This window comes from Drosophila gunungcola (assembly GCF_025200985.1).
Source record: "Drosophila gunungcola strain Sukarami chromosome 3L unlocalized genomic scaffold, Dgunungcola_SK_2 000002F, whole genome shotgun sequence".
Lineage (NCBI taxonomy): Eukaryota > Metazoa > Arthropoda > Insecta > Diptera > Drosophilidae > Drosophila > Drosophila gunungcola.
Window position 1 is genome coordinate 2694864 of NW_026453178.1, and position 20902 is coordinate 2715765.

The 20902-nt window shown below is 37.9% G+C and overlaps 2 protein-coding genes across 7 annotated transcripts; both read right to left on the reverse strand.

Annotated features, from left to right (window-relative positions):
* Nucleotides 1–14: 14 nt before the first annotated feature.
* On the reverse strand, nucleotides 15–7459 carry LOC128257841 (uncharacterized). The gene is made up of 3 exons (XM_052989058.1): nucleotides 7142–7459; nucleotides 2244–2782; nucleotides 15–1184 (listed from the first exon to the last, which is right to left on the reverse strand). The coding sequence occupies exons 2-3, from the start codon at nucleotides 2676–2678 to the stop codon at nucleotides 825–827; spliced, it is 795 nt and encodes a 264-aa protein (XP_052845018.1). The 5' UTR covers nucleotides 2679–2782; nucleotides 7142–7459; the 3' UTR covers nucleotides 15–824.
* LOC128257839 (opsin, ultraviolet-sensitive) lies at nucleotides 2730–20579 on the reverse strand. Of its 6 annotated transcripts, none has more exons than XR_008267912.1 (5): nucleotides 20269–20579; nucleotides 12467–12995; nucleotides 11222–11547; nucleotides 7764–10292; nucleotides 2730–2782 (listed from the first exon to the last, which is right to left on the reverse strand). XR_008267912.1 is itself a non-coding variant. In XM_052989056.1 (4 exons), exons 2-4 carry the CDS (start codon nucleotides 12700–12702, stop codon nucleotides 9400–9402), a joined length of 1455 nt encoding a protein of 484 aa, XP_052845016.1. In that variant the 5' UTR covers nucleotides 12703–12995; nucleotides 18695–19162; the 3' UTR covers nucleotides 7611–9399. The 6 variants fall into 6 exon arrangements, 1 of the variants encoding a protein (XP_052845016.1); XR_008267910.1 differs by having other exon boundaries at nucleotides 20244–20579; XR_008267909.1 differs by lacking the exon at nucleotides 20269–20579 and adding an exon at nucleotides 18863–19162.
* Between the last annotated feature and the right edge of the window lie 323 nt (nucleotides 20580–20902).

Genomic DNA, 20902 nt, shown 5'->3' on the forward strand with positions numbered 1-20902 from the left:
ATTCCAATTATTAATATCTGCATGTTTTTGATTTTCTTCATGTAAAGTTAATCGTAACAATATAGTATAACGCTATTTTGATTACTACGGTTTTGGTTTTTGTTATTTGTTGTTATTTTGTTTGTGGTTTTTCTACTAGATGTACTGGAATATATTGATTTGCCATGATGAACATGTATTATATTGTTATTATCTAACAACAGTCTAAGTCGCATGTAACTTGTTAATGTAGTATAACATTGGGTGGGTCTCCACTTCCATAAACCATAATCAATATTAAGTATTCGCATCGTTGTTCCATAATTAATCTACACATGTGTGCATATCTGTGATAACTGTTTATCGTTGTGTCTATCGGGGCTACACCCTTCTACTCGTATGATTCTGGGACTTCCAGGACTGGATTTCACTACATTGTACCTAAGTTCAACTATGGGTTAATGATAATGCACTTAACATCGGTCAACGGTTCTAAATGGAAGATTACAGTTTTGTTGTATTGAATATGTACCATGGTTAACTGATAATTACGCTTATCGATATGCTCGTCTTCAACTCACTTCTTCTCAAAAGAAAAAACTATCACAAACGGTAAATGAAAATACGAAAATTCTACAGGAATTCAGGATATTCCGCACTTACTGCCGCCAAGTGCCGATATTGTCCACCCACAGGCGATCAGTACCGAAAGCAATCAATCACCTTTAATTGTGCACATTTCCGCTGGCCAGCATCCGGTAGCGATTCAGCAGCTGCACCGCCTTGTCCTGCATGGGCACCACCTTTCCGTACCGCTCCTCGTAGACCTCCAGCATGATCCGCTCTCACAAAACCGTGCAGATGACAAAGAGCAGCGACACCAGGCACAGCATGGCCACAATGTCCCGGTGAAGTTTCCTATCCCGGTGAAAGGGTCGCGTGGTGTAACTCTCGCGACGCGCCTGCCTGAGCAGCCAAACCGGCACAAATAGTTGGAGAAGATCGGGAACCATGAACCCAATGTCCCGGACTATCTGATGGGCATAACCCTCGCCGCGCACAACATTCATGAAGAACTGGTCAAAGCTGCTGGCCAGAATATGTAGCAGAGCGATGCCCACAATGCAGAACACCTTCTTCGGGGTAACCACATTTGTGGTGTTGGCCAGGTGCATCACCAGGACCGTTGAAAACAATTCGGTTATCTGCAAAAATATGTTGATAAATTAAAAATTCATATAAATTATTTTAATATATGCATAACCTAAATAGGGGGATTAAAATAGATTTAGAAATCTATAGTTTGTCAACATTTATTTAAAAACTACTACTGATCTGTTAAGTAACTTATATAACTAAATCTTTCTTTCTAGAACAAGGTCCAAACTATTAAATTAAATTAGTGATAAAACAAAAGTTTTAGATTCCTTTTGGAATTTAAAGTAGTTTAACTTGTTTTACATTTTTTAAATAAATGGGACTTACTCCTTTTAATAAGTAAAAATTAAATAGTTTTTATACAAAAGTTTCCATACCATAATTCACCTAATAATAGAAATGAGGGCACACCATAGGCCCACTTGTGTAATTATAGATATCGGTCCTTTTGTTCATTTTCAACTTTTCATTTACCTCGCGAGAAATTGCACCGGCATGGCGATTTGCTCATTAGCAGGGCTAAACTTTTAAGTTTAAACTTTGGTTGGATGGATGGATTTGCTCTTGAAACTTGTTACTCTGCCTTAGTTCTATTGCCATGAGCACGGATATCTGCTGAGCTGAGCTGGCCAGGATCTAGATGGCGGGCGGTCTAGTGCGGAAGTGCGAAAATTGTGCGGAAAAGTGTTCGAACTGGAGCGCATATTGTGCAAGTTTGGAGCGCACTCCCGCAGGACGAACTTTGCCAATAAATTATGGATGGCCAGTAACTGGCTTAGGTTAGGGCACATGAGATGGCACGTATCTTTGATATTTGACATTGAGTTGTGAGTTGCAAGTTGCAGGTTGAAATATGCACATAAAAAATTTAAACAATGTATATGCAATGAATTTATTATTATTTAAGTTAACACCAATCTTTACTCTTGAAACGTAAGTATAAACTCATTTAGTAAAACCTAATACTCGCCTTTGAAACAAAAATCTGATAATTGTTTTGATTATGTTTTAAGTCATGCAAATCTTTTCCGAACGTGGTCCGCTGATTAATTTGAAATATTTATCCTTGATGACATTTTTTAGCAGTGTGCCAGTTTGGAACTCACCGTGAAGAAGAGCTGGTGGTTCCACTGATTGTAGTAGTCGTCGTTGTAGTAGTTTATGTACGCCCACCAGGCGTAGTAGTGTGAGAATATGGACAGCAGGAAGAGCAGGAGCATTGAGTACCGCACGCGCTGCTGCAGGATCAGGGCGATTAGCCTTTTGATGCACTCGTAGAGGGCAATCACGGCAAACACGGTCATAATCCACATCTTGAAGCTGTTGGGCGTGGCATTGAAGTACATGTGCTTGTAGGCGGCCACGCCCGACTCGTAGGGTCCTTTGAAGACAGTGTCCCAGCAGGAGCAGGTGCAGAAGTGCCTGTCCACGTAGCGGGCGTAGTTCTCCCAGAAGTACCACAGGATGACGATGTGGGCCGGCGGGATGAGGGCCGGAGCCAGCGATCCGCAGGCGGTGGGCAGCCAGGTGATGTCAAACATTTTGCAAATACGTATAACGCTAACTGGCTAATGATATGTCCTTTGCTGACTCCGCTTTCGTTTTTCTTGATCTTTTCAAATTTGGGTGGTCATCACGGTCCAATCTTAAGGGGGAAAATTTTATATTATTATATATATTTTATATATTATATATTTTTAAATGAAACAGGTGTATATGCAAATCTAAGTAAAAATTATGACGAAAAGGAACCCAAATAATTGAAATTTCTTTAATTTGGCTTATTAATTTTTAAAAATTTTAATTAAATTAAATGCATTTCAACGCATTTTTTACATTGAAACACCAGATTTTTGGGTTTTATATTTCCTCAGACATGACACCAATTATAAAATTAAATTAAATTAATTTATCTTTAGAAAATAACTTTTTTTAGATTCGGACACAATTAGTTGAATTTCTCGGGTAGAGCCAAGTATCTCAAAAATACGCTTCGTGAGCCATTTAATTCTCAATTAATTGTTGTTATTAATAAAGCAAATTAAAACTGTTCGTTTCACCGTAAGAGCCTATATCAGAGAATTTAATTTAAGGGTATTTCCAGAGGCGATGCATTGTTCCAGTAATATATTCACCATTGACATACATGTGATTTCGGTATAAATTAATCATAGTGCACCAGGTTATATAATTATTTTTCGATCAATTTAAAATTAATAGGTTTCAGCTTCCGTTCTCATGCTAATTATTATTATAAAAGCAACTAACATTTTAAATTGTATTTACTCAATTGAATATTTATCACTTGCGCGAATTGGAATTTGATTTTGATTCGATCAATTAATTTAGATTTAGAGGTCTGAGAGCCAAGAAAATATTTTGCAGCAAAAGTTTACTTAAAAATTAATAATCTCAAAGAGATTATCCAATTCAAGAAATGTTTGTGCGATTGGTATTCGCGTGTTTGTAAATATTTCAATATTTTGGCTTTCGACCAGTGTGTTATTTCTGTATTGCCAAGTTTTGAAAATAAACAAAAAAGGGCGCCCTGAAAATATATTCCCCCCTCTTGACAGTGCAATGCATCGGTGTATTTTTTAAATTATCCCAGAGAAGGCCTGCCAGTTTGACGCATTGCTCTGGCTCTTCGTGAATTCACATGCAAATTTGCATGCAACTGCGAATGCAACTGCAGCCGAGTGGCCAACTGAATGTCATCCTCGCGTACTTGTGTGCCCAAAAATGATGCAATTATAAATTCATGTGCTGCAGGGGCGAGAAAAAGGGGCAAAGGATGGCTGTACCATATAGTACATACGAATAGGCACGGTGAATGGCATTCCAAGCGGTGGCACTGCTGCCAGAAAACCAAAAAGCAAAGCGAGCGGTCATTAGTGCGGACACGAAGCCAGCCCCTCAATGGGATTCCGAATAGGAGGGCGAATGGGAGTGGAAAAGCCAGCGACTGCGATTGAGCCAACAATGCGAAGTGCATCAAAAAAGAGGTATAGTTTTCTTAACCGAAGCTTTTAATACCCTTTTACTTTTGCTCGTCCTTCAGGAAATGTTCGATTAACGTAATCCTGGCTATTTTATCAAGATTCCATGGTTTAAATGAATTATTGGTTGAAAAAAAATGATTTGGTAAAATTTCTACAACATTTATAGGAATTTCTTACGAGTAACCAAAATTTCCTTTATACAGGGGTGCTACAGAAATTACAAGGGTTTTGAAATGACTTTAGAAGCTGCTTTCAAAAAACTGTCATAAAAAGTTTAACACTTATAAACATTATTATGTTTAGCTTATCAGTAATAATTTGTAGCATTTTATATAATTTTAATTGTTTTAATTTAAAATTGTTTATAGAATTTCAAATCATTTGGAAAAAAATTTTGAATGCAATTTTAAAAAATCTATAGATAGCTTAGGGAAAATCGTTTTTCCATCTTGCAAACTTTAGCCAAAAATAATAGCCCCCCGGGTAGAGTACGAAAAGTAAAAAACTTCGAGTACTGTGCGCGGCTATTCCTCAACTTAATTAATACATCGCCCATCGCCCTGCGATGCGCAGCTGCCAGTGAAAAACTATTTCGATTTGTTTTGATTGCCGCTGCTGTTTCGGTTCCTGACTTGCTTTTGTTGCGCCACATCGCCCTAAAAAAGGCAGGCAGGCCAAACCAATAGAAAAGAACAACGCCAAATAGAAGCAACCGTTTACAATTGACGTCACGGCGCAAATCAGGAGCATTGTATTGAAAACCTAGCTGAGCATAAAAGTGAAATCAGTGCAGCATACGATATGAATTTCAAATTGAGAACGGAGCGTTGTAAACATTGTATAAACTATACCCGGAGCATTCAGCCGATGGACAAGAATGTATGATACTACCCCTGAACTGACCCACAAAATGTGTCAGAGAGCTGAATAAATGTGTGTGAGGAGACCCTTAATTTGTCAAAGGTAGGAACTCATTCGGAAGGAGCCAACTTTCATTTCCCATTATATCAATTGGGGCGTATTCGGGTCAGGAAAGGGGTCCAGTCTCAAATATAATGTATTCAGTGGCGAAATAAATGCAAGCTTCAATTTGCCATAATTTAAACACAACATTTTTTGTTTATTTTTTTTTTCAAATGACACAACTGGAAATAATTTTATTTTTACTTTATGGAGTTCGGAGTGGCAATACATTTGTGCTTGAATTTATTGCATTTTTATTGAGCATTTACATTTCTGTCCTTTCATGAAAAACCATTTTATGTCGAATTTAAAAAAGTTGACTTTAAATATGAATGTGATATTATTGAAATTTTATTGCTTTTTTTGCAATGTTTTTATAGCCCAGCAGATGTAAATAACGTCGTGATTGAGACAACATGACATTTATTTAACATCTGAATAATTTCTTTGTTTAAACACGATTTATTAAATCTTTTATTAAAAGAACTGTAAGCCTGAGATCTAATAAACTGTTATCTAAAATATATTCATTACACTTAAAGTCGAATTTTAAGTTCAAATAGTGATGTGTTTCCTTAACAATCTTAAGTTAGAACGAATAAAGAAAGTACTGTGTTTCACCGTTGAAATTATATTGACTGAACCCTTTAAAAGTCGGGACTTCTAGCCACCCACACTCTGGTGTATAAAATCAAACACTTGCTATTCTATCTGAGCATTATCCCGCATAGTAGTTGCCCCCTTTCAAATCGCGTGCACAAATTCACATTTCTCTCAAAGGCTGTGTGTAAACAACACCTCGGGCTATGGAAGAAAACAACCATTTCAACTATAACTTGGTGTGAGTGGCGGCAAAGCTGTCAACAGTCGTCGCGTCATCACTTGAGCTGCATTGTTGTACAAGTATTTGTCGCACAGGCAACGCGTCGTATGAGTAATGTCGGAGTGGGCGTGGGAGTGAGGCAAACCGGGTGGAATTTTCCCGGCAGGCGAGTCTATGCCGTCGAGTCGAGTGGCGTTCTTTGCATGCTCATTTGTGTCCCTTTCAATTGTCATTGGGCTGCTGTTGATGTTTTCGTTGCTGGCGTTTGTCGAAGAAGTGCGCCAGACACTTTGTCTACAAGTCGTGCGAGTTGTAAGAGGTATGGAAATGTGGCTCCCCCTAAACTTGAGAATAAATTTCAGGCAACACGACGACGACCCCAATAGCCGTTGCAATAGCAGGTGATGAACGAACTGGCGATGAGCATGCAGGAAGCCGAATGTTGTAAACACGCAACACTCGAACTCGATATGCTGCTCGTATCTAGGTGGATACATAAACACATGAGCTTAGACGAGCATTTAAATAGTGTGTACATGGAGAGAAAATAGTTTTAGTTTGCAATTTTTGAAATGAAGAACTGGCCTATTAAGATCGTCCGAAAATAATTGATCTGTAATACAATTTCTTAGTTATAATATAATTATAACTTTGGCTTTTAAAAATAGTCAAATCAAATGAATAATTTTTGATGTTACTTTACTAGTTATTAGATTTTGTTTTCATTCTTTTAGCTTACGTAAAAGACTACTAAGTTCGAATTTATTAAGATTTCGTAATTATTTACCAGATTGCATTTTTTATAATTTTTGAAAAACTTTTATTTTTTTTTGTTGAATTTGTAACTATTGTAACATTAATATCTTTATCTTTAGATAAATATATTTTTTAAATAAATATTTTTAATCAAAAAATGTATTTTCCACAGTGTGTGATAGTCTGGCAGGGTTCATGGCTTAGGCACCCTTGTAAACGATGTGGGTGGCTGGCTTTGCACTGAGATAAATCGCATGCAATAACATAGCCTGCATGCCGTTTGTTTGGTCAATATTCGGAACTAAAGCAAATTAAATAGAATCGTTCGAAATGCAATTGCACACAGATGAAAGACGATTGCCATCGGAGCAAAATGGAATTTTCCGGTCCGTGAAAAAAGCGAAAAATCGAAATACAATTAGGCAAAGCACTAGAATGGGTACATAAAAGCGAACCGAACCTAATGCGCGGCAGTTGTGAGTTCCTTGGGCGGGTGTCTTCACTGGGATGCTGGCTCTGGCACTCGGTATCCCTTTATTTCGCCGGCTTTTCCGATTTCCTCACTCGCGGACAGCAAGCGGTCCAATTGCACCGATATGTGTCTGCGTTGAATACAATTTTGTTTAAACAAATCCGTTTGGAGATTTTATGGAGGAAAAAAAGAAGGAAACTTTGTTGAAACAACAACCGCGGGCAGGTCGTGAAAAACGCGACTGAAATAATTGTTATGCTGCGTGTGAAATTTTGCTCTTGTCTTTGCAGCCGGCGCCGGCGTCGTTGTCTGGCCAATGTTTCCCAACAACAAAATAGGGGAAAGCTCTCAGCTGATGAGAGTTTTCCATGGTTGGCATGCTCATGTATAAATGGCGCGCACTGTAGCCGGCTCTCTCAGCTGCGCTCTCTCTTGGTCAAAAGGTGCGCTAAAAATACTGGGAAATGCATGCGGCTTCCTTTGTGGTACATTAAGTATACGCGGCGTGTCCGCTCACTGCATTATCAGCTGCCAGCAAAAGGAAACGGACTCACGTGGATCCTCCATCCACAGAAACCCGCCAGCAAATATATTTACCTTCGATACTTACCCAGTCACAACTATTTTCTTTTGCACCTGCTGGCTGGTTGGCTTCCCATTACCTAGTTGCACTTTTAAAACACTCATTAATTGGTATTTTAAAGTTTTCGCACATTTATATCGAGCTTTGCTTGGATTTTAACATTACCATCACAACAAAAACATAAGTACTTGTCAAACAATTACTGAGTTAAACTAATTTAGATATAAGCTGCTTGAGTAAAACACACACAATGCACACAGAAAATTGCTGTCAAAGTGCATTTTAATATGCTAATTAAATGGTTTTCTCCCGCTTTCTCATTGTTTTTCGCTTCCACTTGTTTTGGTATTTTTCTGTATTTTCATTTTGAGCACAGTTACAAACAGCAGTGTCCATTGTTCGTTCACGTAGTGAAGGAAATATATAGGTTTGTCGCAACAATGGCATAAATTTGTGTTCTAGTAATTAAAACGCTGGCCGAGACTTATTCATCTGGCGTTTCCATTGTTCTCTGGCCCATTGTGGCAAGACATCCTATGTACATATATAAAATGATACGGCTAAGTATCAAGAGTATAAATTCGATATATATTTGGCTTAGTTACAATTCTTCGCTTTTTCGTATTATCCTTACAGGTACAAGTACTCGATGACTTTATTTAAGTCGTTTGCTTATTTAGGTTTAAGAGTAGACATTGTATACAATCTATAATATCTATACACAGAACCACCGGATTAGACATTGAGACATGAACGCAATTAATTTAATTTATTGAGAACTACACAATTGAAATCCAAGCAGTCCGCAATCTGTTTTTGATTGTGTTATACCCAATATTAAATTACAATGCACACATTCTGTAAATCCGCTTGCTAGCATTTAATACCCACGGCGGAACCCTGATTCTGAGTGACTTTCCCTGAAATTCTGCTTAATTTTCCTATCGAATTACCATGCCCACCCCATTCTTTGTACTTAACTCAACCTTTCCCTTGGCCCCCCTAAAATGTGCCTCCCCTGTATACATATATCGACTAGGTTGTCCATTCTGTATTTCTTCCTGTCTGCTCCTTACTGCCCCTGTCTAAACATCACATAAGCTCATTAATATGTTTACTATCACCAGTGTGGTTGCCACTGTCGTTTATTCTTGTCCCTCGGCCACTGCTCGTCGGAATTCCCTGCTTCATTTCTATTTATTATTTTTATTTCAATTGTAGGTCCATCAATGACATTGCATGAAGCCCACTGATTAGTGCCATTGCTGTCCGTTATTGGAGAGTGAAATTACTTTGCGTCCTGCGTTCTGATTTCAGTTGTGCCTATTATTTCCACATACAACTTAGTTAAATTATATATATATATTGATATATTTCAACTCATGATTATTCATCTCAATCAGACTAAATACTTTTAAATAGGGAATTAATGATAAATTGAGTATAGTTTCAGCTAGTTTTTTAAAGACAAAGGCGTTAAAACAATATAGTGAAACATAGATATAGAAACATAAAGTTCTGTATCTTTACGATCTTAAAAACAAATTAGAAGCAATGTAAACAAGTGGTTTTATGTTTTTTCGGTCTCTACTATACAGTGTTTGAATGGATGCTCGCTTTTTTATATTTTTTTTGACAGACCAGGTTATTTTGAAGTGCCGCCTCAGAACTTACTCTGTTCCATGACACTGCTCACCGAATTGTTGATCTCGGCCACCACGATGATCTCCTCGTTCTCCTCCGTCTCCTCGGGCACCATCATGAGGTTGTTGTTCATCAGATAGCCCTCCAGTCGTTGATCCCCCATTCCTCCGTCGCCGGTGTTGCTGCTGCGCAATCGGTGGGTGAACGAGGATCGGGATCGGGTCATGTACGAGGACCTGGTGGTGGAGACCCTCCTCAGAACCCCGCGACCGTAGAAGAGCATGCGCACCTCGACACGAAACCGCGGGTGAGTGGCCGCATACAGGTAGGGATCCACGCAAGCAGCTGTCTTGCAGAAAAGAGCCGGAATCATCGATCCCAGGGGCGTGATGTGCCGCTCCAGGCCAAAGACCCCCATCATGGCCACCACGGCGTAAGGCGACCAGGCCAAGAACCATAACCCAATTATGGCGGCCACAATGAACGCGAGCTTCTGCTCCGTTTTGGCCTTGTCCTTGTTCGACTGAATCCTGCTGGCTGTGAAGACCACTTTCAGGATGTAGAAGTACGAGTACACAATGGCGGTCAGCGGAATACAGTAGGCCGCCACAAAGAACAAGGCCATAAATATGCGGGCGGGGGTCTCTTTGTTCAGGTAGTCGAAGCTGCAGGTGGTCAGAAACCCCTCAGGCACATATACAGAAAGGCCAATGTCCAGCGCCGGCATCACTGCGAACAGGAAGCTGTAGCACCAGATCAGCAGGATAATCAGGTAGGAGCGCAGGCGGGAGCAGCGTCTCAGCGGCTGCAGCGGGTGCACCACCACATTGTACCGGTCCAGAGCGATGGCCGTGAGCGTTCCGATGGCACAGGTGCCACTTAGACCGCCCACGAAACCGTAGATGCGACAGGCTGTGGGCGAAAAATAATGAGAAAAAACCTTTAGGAACTTTTTGAGAACTGAAAATTCTCGGTTTCGTATTTGTTACTCAGCTCATAAAAAATATTATTCGAATAACTAGAGTTCTACAATTGAGCTTACAGAAAAATCTATGACTTAAAATGCTGCCTGTAAGTAATATTTTAGTTTTGCTTTGTAAACTAAATTATAAATGTCATCGAGCTTTAATCGGTTAAATGATTGCGAACTGCCCTGAAATAAACGCATCTAAACAGTTATATGCATTTCTATCAAAGTAAAAAAAAAAAAACAAAAATAAAGTTTAAGACTTGTTGTAAGTCGATTTTCCTTCAGAAATATCTATATAAATATTTATGAAACGGCTTGCTTGAAATTTTTACCGGCAAAAACGGACAAAACTGTCAGATAAAGAAATAATTGACAGCATTGATTGGCTTGCTAAAATAATTCACTGGTTCTTGGACTATACACTGGTGAAAAAACATAGTAAAGACAAATATTTTGTACTCATTTTAAAAAATTTTCGCTTTGATTTTCTTCTATTGCTTTTTATGGTTATTTTACATTTTAATAAACAAACATTTTTCAAAGATTTTAATTTAAAAATTTTCGGATCTGATATTAATATCTGAAAATTAAATTTACATTTAACATTATATCTTAAGGAAAATGAACTTAAATTAAATAAGTTTCTAACTTTAATCAAATATATTCTTAATTAATTACATAAACTCATTCAAATTAATATGCACTATTTTTAATATTTATTTTAAATATTATTTATTAAATGTTGAATTCAACAGTCAGATATTTATTTTTCCTCTTTAATTTTTCTATCAGTGTAGAAATTGTTTATAAATTCTTAGAGCTTTTGGAGAAATGGCCCAATGTTTTTTTTAGTTTTACCCTTCTCACTTACCAACATCACCCAAAGCCGGCCCCTCCTTGATGTTGTTGTATATGGCAATCGGACACTTGACGAGCATCAGGAAATCGCAGATGGCCAGGTTCATCACCAGAATGTTGGCCGGGGTTCGCAGCGATTTGCGGTTGGCGAACATGAAGATGACAAAGGCATTGCCCACACATCCGACCACCGAAATGACGAAGTATAGGGTGGCCATCACGAGGAAGGTACTCGATTTAGGCGGTTCGAACTGCAGCCAAAAAGGATTAACTTTCGCAATGTAGCTCAGATCGTATTTGTCCCGGTAGTGGATGTAGCTGGGGTATGAGCTGTAATTGCTGAAAGTTTGGAACAAACATTATTGAACTGCGAGACTTATGGAAACGGTGCGTATACTTAATTATTTAAAATAATATTTGGCGGAATTTAGATTTTAATAGAGATTTTAGTTTGTTAATGGCTTACACTTTATCTAAAAGTGTTCTAATATCGAAAGTATTTAAATGTTTTAATATTCATAGTTAATCAACTGATAAACCAACCAAGAGTAGGTTTACAATAATAAGCTTGTATTAGTAGATTATTCCCTTCCTTGCAGTTAATCTAAAAGTTTTCTAATATCAAAAGTATTTAAATTTTTAAATATTGATAGTTTAACAACCAATCAAGATTAGGTTTACAGTAAGTTGTTTGCATTTATAAATTAATCCCTTTTCTGCACCTATTCCATCTAAGAGCTATTCAATGCAATTTCTTAGAATAACAGCATTTGCCCTAGAAAAGTGCGACGAGCTTTTCACAATGGCTTTTTTAGTTAGTCATGAGCATGAAAATGTGGTTCATTCGTGAAATTAGGTATGCAAATTGGGACATTTGTCCCTTTAGAATATTTAAAGGTGGATGCCGAATGTTATATGAAAATTTTGACATTTTAAAAAGCGATTTACAAGCTGAATTTTTCTATTCTAAGAAATTTAAAAATTGTAAATGAATTCTTGCTCTCAGAAAAGTAATTGATAGTTCCACAAATATTTATACAATTAAAAGCAAGCTTCAAGTGTCTTTTAGCAAATAATCCCTCCCTAAATATATAAGTACTCTGATTATTCTCCCCTTTACAAGTGATAAGTACTTAAATGTTATTCAATGCATGCGGGCCCTAGAAAATTAAGCCAAGCTTATCGCGATAACTTGTTGAGCGTGTCGTGAGCATGAGCATATGCGTTATTCGTGGATGTGGGTAAGGATACCCCTCACCTCAGAGCTGTGGAGACGCTGTCGTTCACGTGCTTGTCATGGTCATGGTCCTTCCCCACATTCACCGCCGAGGATGCCGCCGAGGGATTGCCTGCCGCCGAGGAAGTGCTGCCGGTTGGGCCGTGGCTCGAGTTGGCCAAAATCGTGGAAAGCGAGAGGGCTCCGGTTAGCCAAAAGCTACTGTCAGCCGCATCCGTTGTCAGTGTGGGCAGGGTCGTCATGATGATAGCCTCCATGTCTGGTTGGCCTCACCCCGCAAACACGAAACCCCGAAACCCCGTGAATTTTACGAGCTTCTCCAAACAGGATCCGGAACGTGCCCGCAAGGGTGAACGCGAAAGTGGCGCTTATTTTCTTGCCAGCACCTCAACTGCCGCATTTGGCAAGGATGTCGTGTGTCGCCGCCACGGGGATGCCTTCAGTGGTGCGGTTGGTGGTTTGGCGGCAATGCGGTTGCAGCGGTCACGAACCATTTTCCGTTTGCTAAACGCCAATGGGGTTAGCTGCAATTAGCTATCCGCCGGTGACCCTAAAAGTGGAACATATAAAAAAAGCGTTGGCTTAATCGAGGCTCTTATTTAATTAACTGTTTCGGTATAGCAATTTAAATCGAATCTTAAATGTTAAGGTTTTGTCTTTAAACTCGCATTTTTGTGTTTCCCTAGAATAGTATAATCCGTTCTCAACTTATATTATATAAAAAATCATTACAAAAGTTGGTAATTGCAAGCGCCATCAAAAGGGTGGCAATTTTTTTTTTGGAATGCCGAGAATGCAGTACTTATTTCAAGCAGCGTGAAATTTATGAACTCGAGCTTAACTTTTTTTGCAGGCCATCGGGTGAAATACGGCAGGTGGGCTTCGAACGAGGAAGTTGTTAAAAGCAGCAGGAAACCAATAACATTGTGTTAACTGTTCAGCTGCAGTTTAACACAATGCCGAACTTAATATTTCCTCTGCCCTTTACTGATTACGAAAGTTTTTAATGTATTTTGCCAACCCAACTGAGCTACACCGCAACTTGAACTTAATTCAATTGCTCTTAAATGCTTCAAAGTGCGGGCCACAAGTTGTGTTCGAATCCTTTGTAAAGCTTAAGTATTCAAATGCACCGTGAATTAAGCACTAATTACTATGTATACCCTGGAATGGGATGAAGTAGATTCAGCCCTCATTCCTTGTCTAAAATTACTATGCAAATAGTCATGCTTTTTACCTAATTACTTTAAAAATACATTTACAATTGGGACACGAATCAAAATTAATTTTTTTTAATACCCCTGGTATTTCTAATTAGCCTTCATTTCTTGTTTTATTTTATTTTGCCCACGTAAACTGCTAGCAACTGAACCCAAAACCGAAACCAAATCTAGTTTCGGAAACGCATACCGATTGTTTTCGGACGTGCCAAATTAATTAACATCTACTTTGGGGAGGATGTTCGGTGTGATTTCGTATTATGTAAATCTCCGAGTTAACGTATTTAATTAGGGAACTTAATTGCTTATTAAATAACTTGCAGGCGGCCACGTGATCCCGGCAGGCTTTCAGAATTTGAGGTCTTGCCTCAAGTGCTTCTCAACTGAAACTTAAACACGAACTTTTGCGAAAGGAACCCGAGCATAAACAGCACTTGGCCAAAGACAAATTCTGAGCTTGAAACTTTTGCCAGCAGCAACAACTGCAGCAGCTGCACAGGAACAACTATATAAGTGACCTATGTCCCGGGAGTTGCCGCTCAAGCGTTTGCTTATTATATTTACAACAGCAACTGGTGAAGAGCAAAACAGAGTCGACGACTCTGCCTTTTGTGTTATATCCGCTGGCAAATATATAGTTCCGCTTTGAAAATAGCGCACTTTTCCATTTAAGTATCACTAATTGGCCCATTGAATTTTGTCTTCGCCTTTGGAGATTCCACAGAAGGTACAGGGTTTTGTTTTGATACTCGCTCCGACTAAATGCGAACTAAATTTTGTTGAATATCGAATGCGTTTCCATAGGAGGCAAGCTGTGGCATTGGCAATTAATTATTCCAAAATGATGTGGAAGTAGGTTCCTTTCTGGTAATATTTTTCTGCTTGTTAGCAATCAAAAGGCTTTCACAGTTATGTCAGTTAAATTGAGAAGTGCGCATGCTGTTGTTGAATGCTCGTTAAAATGACCGAGTTTCAGAATTTTGAAGGTGATACCCTGAAATCACCATTTAAATTTTAACAAACAAATCTGATTTTATAAAGTAGTGCTTATATACCCAGGCTATACATTAAATTGGAATATATAATTATTAAACTATCATCTCCTTTATCATAGACATTTTTTAGTTGTTTAATATTCAAGCTAATATTGGGTTTGCCGGTTTTGGTTTTTGATTTTACCTTTAATTAATACTTTTAATACTTTAATAAGATCTCTTCAAATGTACTTTAAATAAAATTTAAATTTAGTCGAATAACATAGTTTTTGCTGTAAATGTAGTATGTCACATAAACAAACTTTAATTATATGTTACATTTTGTATGACTTTCAGAATTCTCTTTGTTCCTTTACATGAAAATTGCTTTTGGCCATTTCAAAGTCAATCATGTGCATTTCAATGAAGTTTTTGCTTAAAACATCTTGAATTATACAATGGATTGATTGAGGTTCAGGGTAATTGAACAAAACCTGTTGAATGTCATTTTTTACATACGCCTGTTTACCCATGTCAAGGCGATTTAAATGGTTGGACTTGAAACTGACAGTTCCAAATTTAAAATACATATTGGGTGAATCAAATTTCTCTATGTATACATAAAGCGTAGACAAAAACAAAAACGTCTTCAAACGATTAGCCAATTGAGGGGCATTCAGGACGATCAAAGGACCAAACTAAGCAGAGAGCTTTTAAGAAGCCTGTCGTCCCTCTAGAAAAAGTGCAAGTAGGCGTGACATGTTTGGGCCCATTCGACATTCATTCGATTAGGCCAGGTTCTTTTAACGGCCAGGGCCACACTTTTGCAAATTATCCACTACTATCAGCAGCTTTGGTGAGGCAAGGCCATCCCAGTGAGGACTAAACAAAAGCGGAACCATCACTTAGGCGCAGATTTGTTTGTTGGCGGATATGCGCATTTTGGCTGAATGCAAAAACGTTTCGCTGGCAAATGCATTTAGTCATTTATTTTTCCGCCACATTTTCATCCGCTCTCGAAATTTAATTACGAGTGGAAATGGCTTAAAGTGTTTAGTGCTGTTATGTTCAGTTCAGTTCGGTTCTGTTCTGTTCATCCTCCGGCAACTGGAACCGCGGTATGATTGCGCGGAAGCATTTATCGAGCCACTTGCTAAAAAAGCGCAAAAATGCTGACAACGGTCGCGAAAGAGCAAGAAAACAATTTATTTAAATTAAGCTTTAATTTTTGCTGGTTTGGGACTCGTTGCTCGATTGCACAAAAAGCTGTCACAATAATTGCATTGAAATTGTTGGAAATTAAAGGTGGTAAAGTAAACCTTAATATTTTATTTTTTTGAGAAAGATAATTGTATAATATACAGATATACTGCTTATCATATGACTTTACATTGCAGACAGCTTTAATTGCTTGAAATACAATCCTCAATTATAGATACTCTTGCAAAATGTTAACTTTGAACTAAGGTAAAACATAAATTTTTTCGCATAAACAAGAACTTCCCAATTTAAAGGGGCGCACAGTCACGAAATCACGTTTATCCATAAGCAATTTAAGTCACATTTTTTAAATCAAATTTTTTCCACGCAAGCAAGCACATGTTTTTGGATAGGACGTGTAATGTGCCAACACTTCTGCCATGTATCCTTTATTCAATCGGGTAACACCAGCTGGAAGGACACGTTTCAAAGCTGATTCATAAACATGAAAACTAGGCGATATCCTGGCTTTAAGAGAAGGTAAATCTGAGTCGTGGACAATTTGTATTTTCGCTTTGGGAACCCATGACCCACTGGGTATATTGATTTATGCTCGCGCAAGTTTTCATTTCACAATTTTCACTTATGTATGGCAGTTTATTGCAGTCCTCATCTGCACTCAGCCTTTTCCTCCAGCCCCAGCCCCAGCCCTTTCCCGAATTCCCTTGTCCCATCCACTACACGTGCTCTGGCTGGTCTGGTTTTTCCGCCAAATGTATGGAAAGCTTGGGTCCCAAGGCTGTGGCAAAACACAGAGTTCTATGCCGCCATCATCAACAGGCTTTTAAAAGCCTAAACATGCATAGAAAAAATAATGTGTAAAGAACATAAGTGTAAAAAAACATTACTTGAAGTGGATAAATCAGTAAAGGTTTTTAAATTTCAATCAAATTAATTATTATTTTCCTAATTATAATATTTTTTATGTATATATATAATATTATTTTTCATTTTTCTGCAAGTTAAGAGTACTTCACTATATTAACATTATTTTCTGCTTTTTAAATTCAAAAAACAGTTGTTTGGAGAAGACATATAAATATATTTACTTTACGACTACAAATATTTAACAGTGCAAATTGCAAAATTTTGATTAAATGTCATTCTAAAATCAAATTTATGATACCCACGAGTGTACATGACAGTTGGATGAACAAATAAAATCAATGTTTTTTTTGTACACTTGGAAAGTATTCTAGGCTAGGCAGATTTGTATTTTAAAGGTAAGAAATAATAACTACAAAATATGTTATTTATGCATTTAAAAAGAATAAGGAATCCAATGCAATGTTATTGTCAAAAACCTAACAAACCTAAAAATGTTAAAAATTAAAATAAATTAATTTTTATTTTATTTTTGAAGTGTAATATCATTTTAATCATTTTTTTTTTTTTTGCTGGCGTAGAACGTGAATTTAATTCACCAGCTTTGCTGGCAATGCTTTTTCACTTTGTAGCGGCGATGATTGCTAATGCTGATGGCTCGTGGGACTGAGATAGGCAGGGCACACTGCTGAAACTGAGATATGCTCTGCATTAGAGCATGTCAAGTATCCAATCTGGCCTGAATTAAGCCACGATGCCTTTAAGATGCGGATTGCCATTGTGACCGGCCGGCGAACCATCAGCCATCAGCTGGTGCAGTGGCCGGAATGTAGGCAAAACAGTCAAGTGCACTCACCATTGCATATATGCGAATTGTTAGCTAGCTGGGGAAATGAAACGGAATGCATGGGCTGCGTATCTCCAAGATATCCAAAGACCCATATACGGGGCCAACTGCTCGAGAAACGCCTCAAGACATGCGGCTGACGTCCACTGAAGACCACTTCATGGGGCTTACAGTTCGTTCGCCATGGTCTTTGTGAGATGCAGTATTCTATTTGCCTGGAGTCCCAGCGCTCAGGTGTGTCAGCCTGACAAAGAAGACCCCGAAAACGACCCCGAAAGAAGACTTGGATTGCCGGAAAGAGAGCAGCCATTAATTCTTAGGCAATCCCCTTTTTTCCCATTAGGAAAAGCCGCTTAATGCCAGCTGGCTGTATTGTTTAAGTATATTTTTTGCTAATAATAATAAGCCCTTCCCAAATAGACCCCAATCAAATTAATCCAAATTAAGCAAACAAAATCATCCATTTTACAAATAATCTGACAAACAAACAACAGAAAAATCTAAGGCATTTGTAAATAAAAGGCAAATCCCACGTCTAAAAACTAATTTCGGTAAATGACCTTGCCAAAGGAATTTTTAAAATTATTTTCTGCATTTCCCTTTCAGTTTCATATTTCATTTCTTAAATGTTTGGCCAACAAAGGCTAAAAATAGCTTCTGGGAAAAGTGGGTCTTATAGGTTAATACTTCCTATTTGCTTTGCGTTTGATGTGAACTCATTTCTGTGATTCGCTTAGCATTAGAAGAATATAAACACAAATGCGGGTTAAATTGACAGAAAGTTTAGTTTGCGATTCGCGTCAAATCAAAGAGTTTCTCAACACATTTGTATAGAACGAAACATTTGAAAAGTAAATATTCGTTGAGTCTGCTGATTGATTTTATTCTGTGACAAGAATCAATGAAAATAAATGGTCTTTTTGTTTGCAAGTAAATAAAGTTGAACGTATCCCAAGTCTAACAAGTATGATCAGTGGAGCATTCAGGATTTTTTGTGGGGGTGGGGGTGTTCAATCACAGTTTTTACCCCAGTTTTTATTGCCTATGCCACTGAGTATTGTCAAAGCATAGAATCTGATTACAGAAATAAGTAAAAATGGTTATAGGAATTGGCTGTGCTCACCTGCCGTGATAATTGAGTTATTTTATTTACGCAAACTAAAATGTCACTCTACTTAGTTTTGTTAGTGCCTTGCATTGCAACTTTTTTTCTACAAATTTGTTTGCTTTTGAATTCTGTATTTTTTTTTTTTTTAAGAACACTTGGTACTGAAAAATGCTAAATTCTTACAAAAGTTTACTTTTCAGTTTATCATCGGTCAGGTCCAAAGTTGGCCAGTACCAATGGCCAACTGGCGCCAACCGGAAACAAAACTTTAACTCAATTTCTGGCGATTACCCCAAAAAGTTATTTTATTGAATTTTCGTTTAAGAAGCTTTTTAGCCGTTCCTTTGAAGACTTAGCGGCATTCACAGCGTTGCTAAAGCCATTATTTGTTTACACGCGGCGTATACGAAATTTTTAATTAAACCGCCAGTTGCTTAGAGATTAAAAGCATCCGAACAATGGCAGAGGTGCCAACCGACTGGGCTGAGGACACGCGTGCGACTGAATCCCAAGACGCAGCAGCTGGTGGTTTTATCAATGAAAATTGTTGCTTGTCGGCATCCTTTTTTCCGAACGGAGGATGATGAAGAGAAATTTTCAACGAGCGAGCAGGCGCGAAAGAGAAAGTGCTTTCTCCGCTCTTAAATGCAGGATGCGGTTTTATCTGTCCCAGCATAAGTTGGCTTGTTGGCTTGTTGGCTCATATATGCCGAGGCTATTCACTTTTCATTACTGCCACTTGTGTGTTGTTCTTGAACTCGACAGACGAAGAAGCCCCCGAGGAAAATGGATGTTTTCAAGCACACATTATCGGTGTGCGGGTCAGTAATTGGCTCCTCTACTTTGTGTGGTCAATAGTTGGTTTCGAGTGGGTGAAGTGTTTCACCATCGAGTGGATGTTCATTGATAAGCGCCGCCCTGCTCATTTCTAGGTCCAGGTGTGCGTACCAAAACAGCCGAAATCCTGCAGTGTATCTTTTCATATAATACCCCCAAACGGCATCATGATTATGAGGTGGCTTAGAGTGGTATTTAGTTCTGAGTTTGGGGGTTTATTTTTTATTTTTATTTAAAGTCAATTTATTCAACCTTGTTATTAAATTATATATTAACAAATAGTTAATTACTTTTAAAAATTACAGGAGAGAGAAAGCGAATATTAATTGATTATACATTAGTTTTGTTATACAAATTAATCAACATTAAATGGTGATAGATAAATCATTATAATCACTTTTAAAAGTCAACATATATTTTCCCCAATCACTAATATTATTAAAACGTTTGACCTTTTTACGTATAAATACAAATTTATATGATTTATCAAAATAAGAATAACTTAAATAGCACATTGCACCAAACAAAACTATTTTTTTAAGGCAAAGCAATTTAATTAAGGAAAACTTCTAATGAAAAGTAATTAAACAATACTTTTTATAGTTTGTCGATTTAAAAGAGTTAACTAAAACAGCCCTTTGCTAAAACTTGTATTCTTCCACCTTAATTTAACATTCTATGGCATTTACATGGTTGTGTTGGCCCACAAATCAAAAATAATAATTACACAGTATTAACCAGATCATAAACACCTTGGTCTATTATATTTCGAGGAATTTATGCGGTTGACTGCGGTACGAAAAAGTAGAGTTCGAGCGGCGATGACAAACTGGCGGCGTTTTTCTGGTTTAGCATCGTCATGAACCGTTTCAGAGCCCGTAAATTGAGCAAAGCCAGCCGCAGCCAGTCGGCAGTTGCACTTTAATTAAAAATAAATACGGATAAAGGCCGTTTTTCCATGCTCCCGCTTTTCCCCTTAGCAAATGCCAACGAGTTTAGTTCTAATGATTATTGATGTGGCTGTTGATGGCTTGGCTGTTTACTGCCTGTTCTCTGACCTGTCCAACAATGATTGCAGTTTGCAAATACTCCGGGTTACATTCACGAGCCCAAACTCTTTACATTTCTGCCGATTTATTCAGTTGTGCATATTTTTATTTTTGTAATTCCCCGTTGTTTTCTGTGTTCGCTGTTGACAAGAGCTCTTGGCTTAACTTGGCCAAAATGAGGTCTTGTAATCAGTGAAAATAAAAAACATTCAGTTCTAATGGTTGTTTTTTGGTTTTTGCCAATGTTATATTCTATACCCTTAAAAAAAGTAGCGCTTAAAATACATTCACTAAAAATGTAGAGGTATTTAAAAATATCTCTAATTCTAAACATTTA

Coding starts and splice junctions, on each gene's coding strand:
- LOC128257839 (XM_052989056.1), bottom strand. CDS start 12,702: ATGGAGGCTATCATCATGACGACCCTGCCCACACTGACAACGGATGCG. Junction 11,548..12,466: donor AGCGTCTCCACAGCTCTGAG/GTGAGGGGTATC, acceptor CCAAACTTTCAG/CAATTACAGCTCATACCCCA. Junction 10,293..11,221: donor GCCGGCTTTGGGTGATGTTG/GTAAGTGAGAAG, acceptor TTTCGCCCACAG/CCTGTCGCATCTACGGTTTC.
- LOC128257841 (XM_052989058.1), bottom strand. CDS start 2,678: ATGTTTGACATCACCTGGCTGCCCACCGCCTGCGGATCGCTGGCTCCG. Junction 1,185..2,243: donor ACCACCAGCTCTTCTTCACG/GTGAGTTCCAAA, acceptor ATATTTTTGCAG/ATAACCGAATTGTTTTCAAC.